The 18296-nt window shown below is 58.8% G+C and overlaps 1 protein-coding gene across 1 annotated transcript in view; it reads right to left on the reverse strand.

Moving 5' to 3' along the window:
• Positions 1–425: 425 nt before the first annotated feature.
• Positions 426–18296, reverse strand: part of SND1 (staphylococcal nuclease and tudor domain containing 1) — a 76213-nt gene continuing 58342 nt past the window's right edge. The window contains exons 13-17 of the mRNA XM_064141569.1: positions 15249–15359; positions 7332–7404; positions 5892–6033; positions 2230–2351; positions 426–452 (exon numbers count right to left, since the gene is read on the reverse strand). Coding sequence (XP_063997639.1) covers positions 426–452; positions 2230–2351; positions 5892–6033; positions 7332–7404; positions 15249–15359 — 475 coding nt within the window. The remainder of the gene's footprint in view (positions 453–2229; positions 2352–5891; positions 6034–7331; positions 7405–15248; positions 15360–18296) is intronic.

The following is an 18296-nucleotide window of genomic DNA, read 5'->3' on the forward strand; positions in this document are numbered from 1 at the left end:
TGAAGCTGGTGAGGCTGGCAGAGGCTGGAGGGGGTGGCAGAGCGTGGCAGGGGCTGGCAGACGGTGAGAGAGGGGAGCTGAAGGGGGTGGCAGGGACTGGCTGGGGCTGGCAGAAGCTGGAGGGGGTGGCAGAGGCTGGCAGAGGGGAGCTGGCAGAGGCTAGAGGGGGTGGCAGGAACGGCAGAGGGTGGCAGGGACTGGGGAGAGCTGGCAGGGGCTGGCGGGGGGGGAGGGGAGAGGGGGTGGCACAGGGTGGTGACGCAGCCAGCAATGGGCTGGGGACGTCCCCAGCATCTGGTTGCCATGGAAACCAACGGGAATCACCCTCCGTGGCAACCCCTCCAGGGCGATGGCACCCCCCAGGAGGGAGATGCCACCCCCATGGCACCCCAGAATAGAGTTGTCACCCCCCTAGGAAGGAAATGTTAAGCCCCCAAGACAGAGATGCCACCCTAAGAGAGAGATGCCACCCCATAAGACAGAGATGCCACTCCTCAAGATGGGAGATGCCAACCTAAGACAGAGCTGCCACCCCTCTAGATGGAGCTGCCACCCCATGGCACCCCAGGATGGAGCTCTCACCACCCCCTCCAGGTGATGCCATCCCCTAAGACTCCAAGAAACATCCCCAAGGGGACATGTGGGCACAGAGTGATGCCCAAATCAGGGCTCCCATCCTGTGCCCACCCCAGTATGATGCCACCAGCCCCTGTCACTCAGCAGGAGAAGATCCCCCCCAGTCCCAGGAGCCACCAGGATGGGTCACAGCCATGCCAGTGGCAGTGGAGGTCACAATGCCACCACTGCCACCCCTTCCCCTGCTGTCTGTGCCAAGGCCAAGCCTCTTGGCTGCTGCTTTGTGCCAGCTGCCATGGAAATCCCAACAGCAGCAGCAGGTGGGGGTGGGACTGGGTGGGGGAAGGGAAGCAGGCAGCAGGTGACCAGAACCCATTGATGCCAGCACAGAGCCAAGCAGGTTGGCAGAGCCCTCCAAGCTCACCCAGCCCTGCCCAAGCACCCAGCCCATGGCACTCAGTGCCCCAGCCAGGCTTGGCTGCAACACCTCCAGCCACAGCCACTCCACCACCTCCCTGGGCAGCCCATTCCAATGCCAATCACTCTCTCTGCCAACAACTTCCTCCTCACATCCAGCCTAGACCTGCCCTGGCACAGCTTCAGCCTCTGGCCCCTTCTTCTGTCCCTGGCTGCCTGGCAGCAGAGCCCAACCCCACCTGGCTACAGCCTCCCTGCAGGCAGCTGCAGGCAGCAATGAGCTCTGCCCTGAGCCTCCTCTGCTGCAGGCTGCACCCCCCCAGCTCCCTCAGCCTCTCCTCACAGGGCTCTGCTCCAGGCCCCTCCCCAGCCTTGCTGCCCTGCTCCAAACACCTTCCAGCACCTCAGCATCTCTCTGCAATGGAGGAGCCCAGAACTGGACACAGCACTGCAGGGGTGGCCTGAGCAGTGCTGAGCACAGGGGCACAAGAACCTCCCTTGTCCTGCTGCCCACACTGCTCCTGAGCCAGCCCAGGATGCCATTGGCTCTGCTGCCCACCTGGGCACTGCTGCCTCAGCTTCAGCTCCTCTCTCCCAGCACCCCCAGGGCCCTCTCTGCCTGGCTGCTCTCAGCCACTCTGGCCCCAGCCCCAAGTGCTGCTTGGGGTTGCTGTGGCCAAAGTGCAGAACCTGCCCTGGGCCTTGTTCAGTCTCATCCCCTTGGCCTCTGCCCACCCATTCAGCCTGGCCAGGTCCCTCTGCAGGGCTCTGCTACCCTCCCACAGCTCCACACTGCTCCTAGCTGGGTGCCAGCTGCACACTCACTGCTGCTGGACTCAATGCCCTGCTGCAGATCAGCAATAAAGACACTGACCAGGCCTGTGCCCAGCACTGACCCCTGGGGCACAGCACTGGTGCCAGCTGCCAGCTGGGTGTGGCACCATTCAGCAAAACCAAGTCCAGCACCATGGTGGAGCCACAACACAGCAACAGGAGAACCTCAGAGAGGACAACTGGGCCAGACCCAGACCCAGCACCATGGTGACACCAACCCAAGTACTTCAGGAGACAAGCCCAAGCCCAAGCCCAGCCTGAGCAGAAGCTTTGCCACCAGCAGAGCCCAGGGCCTAGGGCACCACAGCAGCAGGTGAGGCCATGGCTGAGTCCCCAGCCCCACCCAGCCCTCAAGCCACCCAAATTTGGTTGTCCCCCAGCCCTGCCATGATGCTGTAGAACATCTGCCCCTACCTCTCTCTGCAGCACCAGCTCCTTGGTGAAGTGTGTGGCCTCTTCACTGAAGGGTTCCCCCTCCTGCACCAACCCAGGCAGGTTCCTGGCACCTCGAGGACACTCAATGCCTGTTAAGAGGAAGAAGAAGATGATGATGATGAAGGGCTTGGAGGAGGTTAAGTGACCACCTCTAGATGGTGACTTGGACAGAGGAGGAAAAGAACTGCTGGAGAAGGTGAGGTGGGACCAGTTCAGCCCAGCACTGGCACAGCCTTGGCACTGGGGCTGGGAGAGCTTGGGGTGTGGGGTCAGCAGGAGGGGGGTTCAAGCCACCAGGGATGGGACCCAGCTTGTGCCAGTCCTTGGCCTATTCCCATCCCCATCCCAGTTCCTGTTGGATCTCCATCCAGAGAGGTTTAATGGCACCCAAAGAGGTGCCCACAGAGCAGAGCCATGGAGCAGATGCCCACAGAGCAGAGCCATGGAGCAGATGCCCACAGAGAAGAGCCTCCTGGAGCAGATGCCCACAGAGCAGAGCCATGGAGCAGATGCCCACAGAGCAGAGCCATGGAGCAGATGCCCACAGAGAAGAGCCTCCTGGAGCAGATGCCCACAGAGGAGAGCCATGGAGCAGATGCCCACAGAGCAGAGCCTTCTGGAGCAGATGCCCACAGAGCAGAGCCATGGAGCAGATGCCCACACAGCAGAGCCTTCTGGAGCAGATGCCCACAGAGCAGAGCCATGGAGCAGATGCCCACAGAGCAGAGCCATGGAGCAGATGCCCACAGAGCAGAGCCATGGAGCAGATGCCCACACAGCAGAGCCTTCTGGAGCAGATGCCCACAGAGCAGAGCCATGGAGCAGATGCCCACAGAGCAGAGCCATGGAGCAGATGCCCACAGAGCAGAACCTCCTGGAGCAGATGCCCACAGAGCAGAACCTCCTGGAGCAGATGCCCACAGAGCAGAACCTCCTGGAGCAGATGCCCACAGAGCAGAGCCATGGAGCAGATGCCCACAGAGAAGAGCCTCCTGGAGCAGATGCCCACAGAACAGAGCCTCCTGGAGCAGATGCCCACAGAGCAGAGCCATGGAGCAGATGCCCACAGAGCAGAGCCATGGAGCAGATGCCCACAGAACAGAGCCTCCTGGAGCAGATGCCCACAGAGCAGAGCAATGGAGCAGATGCCCACAGAGCAGAGCCATGGAGCAGATGCCCACAGAGAAGAGCCTCCTGGAGCAGATGCCCACAGAGGAGAGCCTCCTGGAGCAGATGCCCACAGAACAGAGCCTCCTGGAGCAGATGCCCACAGAGCAGAACCATGGAGCAGATGCCCACAGAGCAGAACCTCCTGGAGCAGATGCCCACAGAGCAGAGCCATGGAGCAGACCCCCCCTGGAGCAGACCTCCCTGGAGATGTGGCCTCACTTCCCCTCTCCCCCCAGCTTCCCCCTCTTGCTGCAGCACAGCTGACCACAGTGACCTCAGCAGCACCACTAGCAGCAGCAGCAGCAGCTCTGGGGATGTCCCACATCTGCACCTCCCCAACCTTCTGCCCTTTAATTAGTGGCTCCTGAATAATTCATCAAGCTCATTAGATCCAAAGCTTCCTCCACACCCAACTTTGGATGACTCAGGCTAAAGCTTTAATTGTCCAGAGCTGTGGTGGCTCCCGGGGGCACCATGATGGCCACACTGATGGGCACCATCACAGCAGCAGCAACCTCCCAGAGAGCTGGGGGGGTGGTCACAGATAGAGGTGGGACTCCATCACCTGTGCCAGGCACCATGGTGATGCTAAAGGGCAAGCATGGGGCTGGCCATGGGCACCTCACCTCACACTCTTCACTGCCCCACCAGGAGGCCATTTGGTCACACTGCTGGCTCATGGTGACTTTGCTGTCCTCCAGCACTGCCAGGGCCTTCTCCTTCCAGAGCTGCCAGCCTGACCTCAGTGCCAGGCAAGGGCATGGGGCAGGTTGTCTTGAGTGCCAGCACACAGCACCCACAGCATGGCCAGGGGTCTGTGCCCAGCCAGCATGGGGTTAGGAGGGGCAGGTCCTGCCTGAGCACCCTGAGCTGCTTTGCTGCTCAGCTTCTGCCTGCTGAGCGTGGGGCAGGCTGTGGCTGGAGGCTGCCTGGGCTGCAGCTAAGCCTTTGGCACCTCTGCCACCAGCAGCTCCTGGCACAGCTGGCAGCTTCTGGCCTGGGCAGAGTCCCTCTGCTGTGGGTCAGGAACTGGCTGCAGGGCTGGGCCCAGAGAGTGGTGCTGAATGGTGCCACACCCAGCTGGCAGCTGGCACCAGTGCTGTGCCCCAGGGGTCAGTGCTGGGCACAGGCCTGGTCAGTGTCTTTATTGCTGCTCTGGAGCAGGGCATTGAGTCCAGCAGCAGTGAGTGTGCAGCTGGCACCAAGCTAGGAGCAGTGTGGAGCTGTGGGAGGGTAGCAGAGCCCTGCAGAGGGACCTGGCCAGGCTGCATGGGTGGGCAGGGGCCAAGGGGATGAGACTGAACAAGGCCCAGGGCAGGTTCTGCACTTTGGCCACAACAACCCCAAGCAGCACTTGGGGCTGGGGCCAGAGTGGCTGAGAGCAGGCAGGCAGAGAGGGCCCTGGGGGTGCTGGCAGAGAGGAGCTGCAGCTGAGGCAGCAGTGCCCAGGTGGGCAGCAGAGCCAATGGCATCCTGGGCTGGCTCAGGAGCAGTGTGGGCAGCAGGACAAGGGAGGTTCTTGTGCCCCTGTGCTCAGCACTGCTCAGGCCACCCCTGCAGTGCTGTGTCCAGTTCTGGGCTCCTCCATTGCAGAGAGATGTTGAGGTGCTGGAAGGTGTCCAGAGAAGGGCAGCAAGGCTGGGGAGGGGCCTGGAGCAGAGCCCTGTGAGGAGAGGCTGAGGGAGCTGGGGGGGTGCAGCCTGCAGCAGAGGAGGCTCAGGGCAGAGCTCATTGCTGCCTGCAGCTGCCTGCAGGGAGGCTGTAGCCAGGTGAGGTTGGGCTCTGCTGCCAGGCAAGCAGCAACAGAAGAAGGGGCCAGAGGCTGAAGCTGTGCCAGGGCAGGTCTAGGCTGGATGTGAGGAGGAAGTTGTTGTCAGAGAGAGTGATTGGCATTGGAATGGGCTGCCCAGGGAGGTGGTGGAGTCTCTGTGGCTGGAGGTGTTGCAGCCAAGCCTGGCTGGGGCACTGAGTGCCATGGTCTGGGTGCTTGGGCAGGGCTGGGTGAGCTTGGAGGGCTCTGCCAACCTGCTTGGCTCTGTGAGTCTGAGTCTCCATGGAGAACCTCTGCTCATCAACCAAACCCTCTGATCATTATGAGAACCTTCTGCTCATCACCAGAACCTTCTGTTCATCATCCAAACTCTCTGCTCATCATCAGAAACTTCTGGTCATCAACCAACCCTTCTGGTCACCATCAGAACGTTCTGCTCATCAACCAAACTCTCTGCTCATCCCCAGAAGCTCCTGGCCATCCAGCCAGCCCTCTGCTCACCCCCAGAACCTCCTGGCCATCCAGCCAAGCCTCTGGCCATCACACAAGCCACCCAGCCAGCTCCAAGGGATGCTCCTCACCTCAAAGCCATCCTCACTGCCATCACCACCATGAACTTCACCCACAGATCCACCAGGGTGATGGATGAACCTACTCAACCACAGTAGGCCATCAGGTGAGGTCTCACCTGCCAGGAGGAAGGTGATGAGGCAGGTTTCCTTTGGCATGAAGAGCTTCAACCTGGAGCCACTGAAGACATACTCCACCACGGCCTCGGAGCGGCCGGCGCGCTGCAGGAAGGGCAGGAACTGTTTGGCCTTCTGCGTGTCCTGGCAGAGGAGAAGAGGAGGTCAGGATGGGGCTGCAGGCACCAACCACCTTCTGAGATCTAGAGGAGGCTTCTTGCCACCCCAGTGCTCCTCAGGGTGCCAACCTGGCAGCTGGGTGTGGGTAGGAATCCAGCTGCTTGCAGTGTGGGATGGACCTAGAAGCTATCTCATGGAATCCATGGTGCTGGTGGGAAGAGGCTTCTAGAGATGATCCAGTCTAAAGCAGGGCACCCACAGCAGCTTGATGACCAGGTGGGGTTGGAAGCTCTCCAGGCAAGGAGGCTGCACAACCTCTCTCTGGGCAGCCTGCTCTAGAGAAGGCTTCTTGCCACCCCAGTGCTCCTCAGGGTGCCAACCTGGCAGCTGGGTGTGGGTAGGGATCCAGCTGCTCCCAGTGTGGGATGGACCTAGAAGCTATCTCATGGAATCCATGGTGCTGGTGGTGGTGGGAAGAGGCTTCTAGAGATGATCCAGTCTAAAGCAGGGCACCCACAGCAGCATGATGACCAGGTGGGGTTGGAAGCTCTCCAGGCAAGGAGGCTGCACAACCTCTCTGGGCAGCTCCACCACCCTCACAGCCACCAAGCTGCTCCTGCTGGAACCTCCTGGCATCCTTTTGGTGCCCCTTGCCTTGTCCCTGGCCACCACTGACAGGACTTGAGCCTCATCTTCATGACCTCCACCCTTTAGCTCTTGCTGAGCATTGAGCAGGTCTCCTCTCAGGCTGCTCTTCTCTAGCCTCAACAGCTCCAGCTCCCTCAGCTGCTCCTCCCAGAGCTGCTCCAGGTCCCTCAGCAGCTTCAGACCCTCCTCTGGGCTCTCTCCAGCAGCTCCCAGTCTCTCTGGAACTGGGCAGCCCAGAACCCAGCTCTGCAGCTGTGCCCTCACCAGGGCAGAGGAGATGGGGAGGAGACCCTCCCTCAGCTGCTACCCACTCTCTTCTTCATGCCCCCCCAGGACACCCTTGGGCTTCTTGAGGCCACACAGCTGGCTCAAGGTGACCTTGTTGTCCCCCAGCAGTGCCAGCTCCTTCTCTGTGGAGCTGCCCCCCAGCAGGTCACCTCTCCCCTGCACTGCTGCAGGAGGTTGTTCCTCCATGGCTTCAGGAGCCTACCCTTAGCCTTGGCTGAGCTTCATGAGGTTCCTCTCTACCCAACTCTCCCTCTAGGCCAGGTCTCAGTGGATGGCAGCAAACCCCTCTGGGTCATCACCACTCCTCCCAGTTGGGTACCACCAAGCCCAGCCTGGTCAACAACCACCCCAGAGGCAAAGCAGAGGAGGAGGAGGAAGGTGCTTACCCCAGAGATGTCTGCCACCCGATGGATGGGGACCTCCTTCTTGCTGTGCAGTCCCTTCCCATTCTTGATGGCCCTGCAGAGGAGAGGAAGTGTTGGCAAGGGGTGGCCTTGTCCTCTGTGTGGCCACCAGTGACAACCAGGGAGGGGCTGCAACGCCAAGCACCAATGCAGGCTGGGCAGTGCCAGGCTGGAGAGCAGCCCTGAGCAGAGGCACTTGGGGGTGCTGCTGGAGGAGAAGCTGAGCAGGAGCCAGCAGTGTGCACTTGCAGCCCAGAAAGCCAAGCAGAGCCTGGGCTGCAGCAGCAGCAGTGTGGCCAGCAGGGCCAGGGAGGGGATTCTGCCCCTCTGCTGTGCTCTGCTGAGACCCCAGCTGGAGTCCTGCATCCAGCTCTGGAGCCCCTGGGACAAGAGGGCTGTGGAGATGCTGGAGAGTGTCCAGAGCAGGGCCAGGAGGATGCTCAGAGGCTGCAGCAGCTCTGCTGTGAGCACAGACTGAAAGAGTTGGGGCTGTGCAGGCTGCAGCAGAGGAGGCTCCCAGGTGACCTTCTTGTGGCCTGCCAGGATCTGAAGGGGGCTACAAAAAACGCTGGGGAGGGACTTTTGAGGCTGTCAGGGAGTGCCAGGCCTGGGGGGGAATGGAGCAAAGCTGGAGGTGGGGAGAGTGAGAGTGGAGGTGAGGAGGAAGTTGTTGAGCAGGAGAGTGGTGAGAGGCTGGAATGGGTTGCCCAGGGAGGTGGTTGAGGCCCCATGGCTGGAGGTGTTTGAGGCCAGGCTGGCTGAGGCTGTGTGCAGCCTGCTCTAGGGTAGGGTGTGCCTGGGCATGGCAGGGGGTTGGCACTGGCTGCTCCTTGGGGACCCTTCCAACCCTGCCTGATTCTGTGATCTGTGATTCTGTGACTGCTGGAATCAGCTAAGCTCAGACCTACTCTGAAGGATCCTTTCTTCCACTTCTCAACTTCCAATCTGTTGAGGGAGAGGTGAAGAGAAGGCTGAGAAGGACAATTAAAAGCTGCATCTTCTGGTGCTTGATGATGTGGAGATGGTTCCAAGTTCAATGGAACCATGGAGATGGGATGGGCACAGATAGATGGATGGACAGGGACAGCATGGAGATGGGCACAGATAGATGGGGACAGGGACAGCATGGAGATGGGCACAGATAGATGGATGGACAGGGACAGCATGGAGATGGGCACAGATAGATGGATGGACAGGGACAGCATGGAGATGGGCACAGATGGATGGGGACAGGGACAGCATGGAGATGGGCACAGATAGATGGATGGACAGGGACAGCATGGAGATGGGCACAGATGGATGGATGGACAGGGACAGCATGGAGATGGGCACAGATAGATGGATGGACAGGGACAGCATGGAGATGGGCACAGATGGATGGATGGACAGGGACAGCATGGAGATGGGCACAGATGGATGGGGACAGGGACAGCATGGAGATGGGCACAGATAGATGGACAGGGACAGCATGGAGATGGGCACAGATAGATGGATGGACAGGGACAGCATGGAGATGGGCACAGATAGATGGGGACAGGGACAGCATGGAGATGGGCACAGATGGATGGATGGACAGGGACAGCATGGAGATGGGCACAGATGGATGGATGGACAGGGACAGCATGGAGATGGGCACAGATAGATGGATGGACAGGGACAGCATGGAGATGGGCACAGATAGATGGGGACAGGGACAGCATGGAGATGGGCACAGATGGATGGATGGACAGGGACAGCATGGAGATGGGCACAGATGGATGGATGGACAGGGACAGCATGGAGATGGGCACAGATGGATGGACAGGGACAGCATGGAGATGGGCACAGATGGATGGATGGACAGGGACAGCATGGAGATGGGCACAGATGGATGGACAGGGACAGCATGGAGATGGGCACAGATGGATGGATGGACAGGGACAGCATGGAGATGGGCACAGATGGATGGATGGACAGGGACAGCATGGAGATGGGCACAGATAGATGGGGACAGGGACAGCATGGAGATGGGCACAGATAGATGGGGACAGGGACAGCATGGAGATGGGCACAGATGGATGGATGGACAGGGACAGCATGGAGATGGGCACAGATGGATGGACAGGGACAGCATGGAGATGGGCACAGATGGATGGGGACAGGGACAGCATGGAGATGGGCACAGATGGATGGGGACAGGGACAGCATGGAGATGGGCACAGATGGATGGGGACAGGGACAGCATGGAGATGGGCACAGATAGATGGACAGGGACAGCATGGAGATGGGCACAGATAGATGGATGGACAGGGACAGCATGGAGATGGGCACAGATAGATGGGGACAGGGACAGCATGGAGATGGGCACAGATGGATGGATGGACAGGGACAGCATGGAGATGGGCACAGATGGATGGATGGACAGGGACAGCATGGAGATGGGCACAGATAGATGGGGACAGGGACAGCATGGAGATGGGCACAGATGGATGGATGGACAGGGACAGCATGGAGATGGGCACAGATGGATGGATGGACAGGGACAGCATGGAGATGGGCACAGATGGATGGACAGGGACAGCATGGAGATGGGCACAGATGGATGGATGGACAGGGACAGCATGGAGATGGGCACAGATGGATGGACAGGGACAGCATGGAGATGGGCACAGATGGATGGATGGACAGGGACAGCATGGAGATGGGCACAGATGGATGGATGGACAGGGACAGCATGGAGATGGGCACAGATGGATGGATGGACAGGGACAGCATGGAGATGGGCACAGATAGATGGGGACAGGGACAGCATGGAGATGGGCACAGATGGATGGATGGACAGGGACAGCATGGAGATGGGCACAGATGGATGGACAGGGACAGCATGGAGATGGGCACAGATGGATGGGGACAGGGACAGCATGGAGATGGGCACAGATGGATGGGACAGGGACAGCATGGAGATGGGCACAGATGGATGGGGACAGGGACAGCATGGAGATGGGCTCAGATGGATGATGGACAGGGACAGCATGGAGATGGGCACAGAAGATGGATGGGACAGGGACAGCCATGGAGATGGGCCACAGAATAGATGGAGGACAGGGACAGCATGGAGATGGGCACAGATAGTATGGATGGACAGGGGACAGCATGGAGATGGGCACATATGGATGGAGGACAGGGAAAGCATGGAGAGGGGCACAGATAGATGGGGACAGGGACAGCATGGAGATGGGCACAGATGGTTGGATGGGACAGGGACAGCATGGAGATGGGACAGAGGATGGATGGACAGGGACAGCATGGAGATGGGCCACAGATGGATGGACAGGGACAGCATGGAGATGGGCACAGATGGATGGATGGAAGGGGACAGCATGGAGATGGGCCACAGAGGGATGGGACAGGGAAGCATGGGAGATGGCACAGATGGATGGATGGTCAGGGACAGCATGGAGATGGGTCACAGGATAGGATGGATGGACAGGTGACAGCAATGGCTGATGGGCACAGATAGGATGGATGGACAGGGACAGCATGAGCACAGATGGGGATTAGATGGGACAGGGACAGCAATGTAGATGGGGACAGGGACAGCATGGAGATGGGCACAGATGGATGGATGGACAGGGACAGCATGGAGATGGGCACAGATAGATGGGGACAGGGACAGCATGGAGATGGGCACAGATGGATGGATGGACAGGGACAGCATGGAGATGGGCACAGATGGATGGACAGGGACAGCATGGAGATGGGCACAGATGGATGGATGGACAGGGACAGCATGGAGATGGGCACAGATGGATGGACAGGGACAGCATGGAGATGGGCACAGATAGATGGGGACAGGGACAGCATGGAGATGGGCACAGATAGATGGGGACAGGGACAGCATGGAGATGGGCACAGATGGATGGATGGACAGGGACAGCATGGAGATGGGCACAGATGGATGGGGACAGGGACAGCATGGAGATGGGCACAGATGGATGGATGGACAGGGACAGCATGGAGATGGGCACAGATGGATGGGGACAGGGACAGCATGGAGATGGGCACAGATGGATGGATGGGGACAGGGACAGCATGGAGATGGGCACAGATGGATGGATGGACAGGGACAGCATGGAGATGGGCACAGATGGATGGATGGACAGGGACAGCATGGAGATGGGCACAGATAGATGGACAGGGACAGCATGGAGATGGGCACAGATAGATGGATGGACAGGGACAGCATGGAGATGGGCACAGATAGATGGATGGACAGGGACAGCATGGAGATGGGCACAGATGGATGGATGGACAGGGACAGCATGGAGATGGGCACAGATGGATGGATGGACAGGGACAGCATGGAGATGGGCACAGATGGATGGGGACAGGGACAGCATGGAGATGGGCACAGATGGATGGATGGACAGGGACAGCATGGAGATGGGCACAGATGGATGGACAGGGACAGCATGGAGATGGGCACAGATGGATGGATGGACAGGGACAGCATGGAGATGGGCACAGATGGATGGATGGACAGGGACAGCATGGAGATGGGCACAGATGGATGGGGACAGGGACAGCATGGAGATGGGCACAGATGGATGGGGACAGGGACAGCATGGAGATGGGCACAGATGGATGGATGGACAGGGACAGCATGGAGATGGGCACAGATGGATGGGGACAGGGACAGCATGGAGATGGGCACAGATAGATGGGGACAGGGACAGCATGGAGATGGGCACAGATGGATGGATGGACAGGGACAGCATGGAGATGGGCACAGATAGATGGATGGACAGGGACAGCATGGAGATGGGCACAGATAGATGGATGGACAGGGACAGCATGGAGATGGGCACAGATAGATGGGGACAGGGACAGCATGGAGATGGGCACAGATGGATGGATGGACAGGGACAGCATGGAGATGGGCACAGATGGATGGACAGGGACAGCATGGAGATGGGCACAGATGGATGGATGGACAGGGACAGCATGGAGATGGGCACAGATGGATGGACAGGGACAGCATGGAGATGGGCACAGATGGATGGATGGACAGGGACAGCATGGAGATGGGCACAGATGGATGGATGGACAGGGACAGCATGGAGATGGGCACAGATAGATGGATGGACAGGGACAGCATGGAGATGGGCACAGATGGATGGGGACAGGGACAGCATGGAGATGGGCACAGATGGATGGATGGACAGGGACAGCATGGAGATGGGCACAGATGGATGGACAGGGACAGCATGGAGATGGGCACAGATGGATGGACAGGGACAGCATGGAGATGGGCACAGATAGATGGGGACAGGGACAGCATGGAGATGGGCACAGATGGATGGGGACAGGGACAGCATGGAGATGGGCACAGATAGGATGGATGGACAGGGACAGCATGGAGATGGGCACAGATGGATGGGGACAGGGACAGCATGGAGATGGGCACAGATGGATGGGGGACAGGACAGCATGGAGATGGGCACAGATGGATGGACAGGGACAGCATGGAGATGGGCACAGATGGATGGATGGACAGGGACAGCATGGAGATGGGCACAGATGGATGGGGACAGGGACAGCATGGAGATGGGCACAGATAGATGGATGGACAGGGACAGCATGGAGATGGGCACAGATAGATGGATGGACAGGGACAGCATGGAGATGGGCACAGATGGATGGATGGACAGGGACAGCATGGAGATGGGCACAGATGGATGGGGACAGGGACAGCATGGAGATGGGCACAGATGGATGGATGGGGACAGGGACAGCATGGAGATGGGCACAGATGGATGGACAGGGACAGCATGGAGATGGGCACAGATAGATGGATGGACAGGGACAGCATGGAGATGGGCACAGATGGATGGATGGACAGGGACAGCATGGAGATGGGCACAGATGGATGGGGACAGGGACAGCATGGAGATGGGCACAGATAGATGGACAGGGACAGCATGGAGATGGGCACAGATAGATGGATGGACAGGGACAGCATGGAGATGGGCACAGATAGATGGGGACAGGGACAGCATGGAGATGGGCACAGATGGATGGATGGACAGGGACAGCATGGAGATGGGCACAGATGGATGGATGGACAGGGACAGCATGGAGATGGGCACAGATAGATGGATGGACAGGGACAGCATGGAGATGGGCACAGATAGATGGGGACAGGGACAGCATGGAGATGGGCACAGATGGATGGATGGACAGGGACAGCATGGAGATGGGCACAGATGGATGGACAGGGACAGCATGGAGATGGGCACAGAATGGATGGATGGACAGGGACAGCATGGAGATGGGCACAGATGGATGGGACAGGGACAGCATGGAGATGGGCACAGATGGATGGATGGACAGGGACAGCATGGAGATGGGCACAGATGGATGGACAGGGACAGCATGGAGATGGGCACAGATGGATGGATGGACAGGGACAGCATGGAGATGGGCACAGATGGATGGACAGGGACAGCATGGAGATGGGCACAGATGGATGGATGGACAGGGACAGCATGGAGATGGGCACAGATGGATGGGGACAGGGACAGCATGGAGATGGGCACAGATGGATGGGGACCGGGACAGCATGGAGATGGGCACAGATGGATGGGGACAGGGACAGCATGGAGATGGGCACAGATGGATGGATGGACAGGGACAGCATGGAGATGGGCACAGATAGATGGATGGACAGGGACAGCATGGAGATGGGCACAGATAGATGGATGGACAGGGGACAGCATGGAGATGGGCACAGATAGATGGGGACAGGGACAGCATGGAGATGGGCACAGATGGATGGATGGACAGGGACAGCATGGAGATGGGCACAGATGGATGGATGGACAGGGACAGCATGGAGATGGGCACAGATGGATGGACAGGGACAGCATGGAGATGGGCACAGATGGATGGATGGACAGGGACAGCATGGAGATGGGCACAGATGGATGGACAGGGACAGCATGGAGATGGGCACAGATGGATGGATGGACAGGGACAGCATGGAGATGGGCACAGATGGATGGATGGACAGGGACAGCATGGAGATGGGCACAGATGGATGGACAGGGACAGCATGGAGATGGGCACAGATGGATGGATGGACAGGGACAGCATGGAGATGGGCACAGATGGATGGGGACAGGGACAGCATGGAGATGGGCACAGATGGATGGATGGACAGGGACAGCATGGAGATGGGCACAGATAGATGGACAGGGACAGCATGGAGATGGGCACAGATGGATGGACAGGGACAGCATGGAGATGGGCACAGATGGATGGACAGGGACAGCATGGAGATGGGCACAGATAGATGGGGACAGGGACAGCATGGAGATGGGCACAGATAGATGGGGACAGGGACAGCATGGAGATGGGCACAGATGGATGGGGACAGGGACAGCATGGAGATGGGCACAGATGGATGGACAGGGACAGGATGGAGATGGGCACAGATGGATGGGGACAGGGACAGCATGGAGATGGGCACAGATGGATGGGGACAGGGACAGCATGGAGATGGGCACAGATGGATGGACAGGGACAGCATGGAGATGGGCACAGATGGATGGGGACAGGGACAGCATGGAGATGGGCACAGATGGATGGGGACAGGGACAGCATGGAGATGGGCACAGATGGATGGATGGACAGGGACAGCATGGAGATGGGCACAGATGGATGGGGACAGGGACAGCATGGAGATGGGCACAGATGGATGGGGACAGGGACAGCATGGAGATGGGCACAGATGGATGGATGGGGACAGGGACAGCATGGAGATGGGCTGAGCTGGGATGGGCTGGAGTTGCACTTGAGCTGGGGGTGATGCTGGGAGGGATGTGAGAGAGGCCTGGGCAGCCCCAGGCTGGCACCCACCGAGCCTCAGCCGCCAGGAGCTCGTCGTAGTGCGAAGATCTTTGGTCGTCGTCTTGCCGGTAGCGGATGACAGTGGCCAGGCCCTTGCTCACCAAGGCCTCAGCGATGTTGCTGCAGGAGAGAAGGGTGAGAAGAAGGCTGAGAACCACTCCAGAGGAACCCCTGCACCAGGGCCCACCCCAGCTGGACCTCCACACCAGAGCTGGGCAGCAGAAGAGGAGAGCCTCAGCGCGCTTCACGCGGTCGGCCAAGGAGAGGTGCCTGGAGGAAGATCTCCCTTGGAAGAACACCTCCAAACACCTCCACACCTCACCAGCACCACCTTGGAACACCTCCTGGGACACCTCCAAACCCTGACCTCCTGACCTTGCTCTTGAGGACCCAGAAAACCTCAACATCATTCACCAAAGGGCTGCTGGAGCCCCCCAAACCTCAACATCATTCATCAAGGGGCAACTGGAACCCCCCAAACCTCAACATCATTCATCAAGAGGCAACTGGAACCCCCCAAACCTCAACATCATTCATCAAGAGGCAACTGGAACCCCCCAAACCTCAACATCATTCATCAAGGGGCAACTGGAACCCCCCAAACCTCAACATCATCCATCAAGAGGCAACTGGAACCCCCCAGACCTCAACATCATTCATCAAGAGGCAACTGGAACCCCCCAGACCTGAACATCATTCATCAAGAGGCAACTGGAACCCCCCAGACCTCAACATCATTCATCAAGGGACTACTGGAACCCCCCAGACCTCAACATCATTCATCAAGGGGCTACTGGAACCCCCCAAACCTCAACATCATTCATCAAGAGGCAACTGGAACCCCCCAAACCTCAACATCATTCATCAAGGGACTACTGGAACCCCCCAAACCTCAACATCATTCATCAAGGGGCTACTGGAACCCCCCAAACCTCAACATCATTCATCAAGAGGCAACTGGAACCCCCCAAACCTCAACATCATTCATCAAGGGGCTACTGGAACCCCCCAAACCTCAACATCATTCATCAAGAGGCAACTGGAACCCCCCAAACCTCAACATCATTCATCAAGGGGCTACTGGAACCCCCCAAACCTCAACATCATTCATCAAGAGGCAACTGGAACCCCCCAGACCTCAACATCATTCATCAAGGGGCAACTGGAACCCCCCAAACCTCAACATCATTCATCAAGGGACTACTGGAACCCCCCAAACCTCAACATCATTCATCAAGGGGCTACTGGAACCCCCCAAACCTCAACATCATTCATCAAGGGGCTACTGGAACCCCCCAAACCTCAACATCATTCATCAAGGGGCAACTGGAACCCCCCAAACCTCAACATCACTCATCAAGAGGCTACAGGAACCCTCCAGTCCTCAGCATCATTCAACAAAGGGCCACTGGAACCCCTCAAACCTCAACATCACTCATCAAGGGGCTACTGGAACCCCCCAAACCTCAAAACCTTCCATGAAGGCTCTGCTGTCACCCCCCCACCCCTTCCCACCACCCCTTGTGGTCGTGCAGAAGCTCTGCAGATGTCACCATCTCTTCCCTTCCCCTTTCCCATCCTCCCAGTAGCTTCCCAAAATAGCTCTGGGAGCTGCTTCCCAGTTCCTGGCATTTCCAGCTGCCTCCCTGCTGCCTTTTTTTTCCCCTCCCCCCCCCCCCCCCTCCCCTCCTCCCTTTCCCAAACCCTTCAGCTTTTGATACCTCTTTTTTTTCTCCCCCCTTCTGGAGCTATTTTTAGCTCCTTCCACCCATCCCCTCCCTGCTCTCATCTCCAGGGATGATCCCAAGTGGATGATCCGTAGGGAATTAGCAGCCCATTCCCTGCTTTGTCTAATGAAAGGGGAAGGGAATGAAACTGAGCTCAGCAGAGTGGAATCTCGGTTTGGGTGGGGGGGGTTTAATGGGGCAGAAGGAGATGGCAACCAATGTCCTGCTGCTCTCACCTCACCTCCAACCAGTGCCCACCACCTGCCCCTCAGCCCACTCCCAGCAGCCCAAACCAAGGGGACCAGAACATTCCAGCAGCTCCTGGGGGGGATCCAACTGGTATGGAGGTGATGGAAGGTGGTGGAGGGGGTGGGCTGGGGGTGAGCTTCAACCTTCCTCTTGCATTGAATCTCCTCAGGGTGGGGCTGGGAGGAAGCTCTGGGGGGTACCAAGGAGCACCCAGAGCAGCTGGCACAGCATCACCAGGGCCAGGTGAGGCTGGGAGGAAGCTCAGGAGGACACCCAGGAGCACCCACAGCAGCTGGCACAGCATCACCAGGGCCAGGTCAGGGTGCAAGGAAGCTCAGGAGGGCACCAAGGAGCACCCAGAGCAGCTGGCACAGCATCACCAGGGCCAGGTCAGGGTGCAAGGAAGCTCAGGAGGGCACCAAGGGCAAAGCAAGGGCCAGGTGAGGCTGGGAGGAAGCTCAGGAGGGCACCCAGGAGCACCCACAGCAGCTGGCACAGCATCACCAGGGCCAGGTCAGGGTGCAAGGAAGCTCAGGAGGGCACCAAGGAGCACCCAGAGCAGCTGGCATAGCATCACCAGGGCCAGGTCAGGGTGCAAGGAAGCTCAGGAGGGCACCAAGGGCAAAGCAAGGGCCAGGTGAGGCTGGGAGGAAGCTCAGGAGGGCACCAAGGAGCACCCAGAGCAGCTGGCACAGCATCACCAGGGCCAGGTGAGGCTGGGAGGAAGCTCAGGAGGGCACCAAGGAGCACCCAGAGCAGCTGGCACAGTGTCACCAGGGCCAGGTGAGGCTGGGAGGAAGCTCAGGAGGGCACCAAGGAGCACTTAGTGCCATGGTCTGGGTGCTGGGCAGGGCAGGGCAGGGCGAGCTTGGAGGGCTCTGCCAACCTGCTTGGCTCTATGAGTCCAAGTGGCAGAGCTCAGAGCCACCATGCCAAGCTCTGAGAGGCTTCTGCCAACCACCACTTCTCAGGATGTGGGTTGGCAGAAGCCACCTCCATGCCCAGAGGAGGAGGAGGGAGCAGCTTGGGAAGCAGCAGCAAAACCTGGACCTCTTCCAGCTGGAAAGGATCACTCCAAGCT

This window comes from Pogoniulus pusillus, chromosome 4, assembly GCF_015220805.1.
Source record: "Pogoniulus pusillus isolate bPogPus1 chromosome 4, bPogPus1.pri, whole genome shotgun sequence".
NCBI lineage: Eukaryota > Metazoa > Chordata > Aves > Piciformes > Lybiidae > Pogoniulus > Pogoniulus pusillus.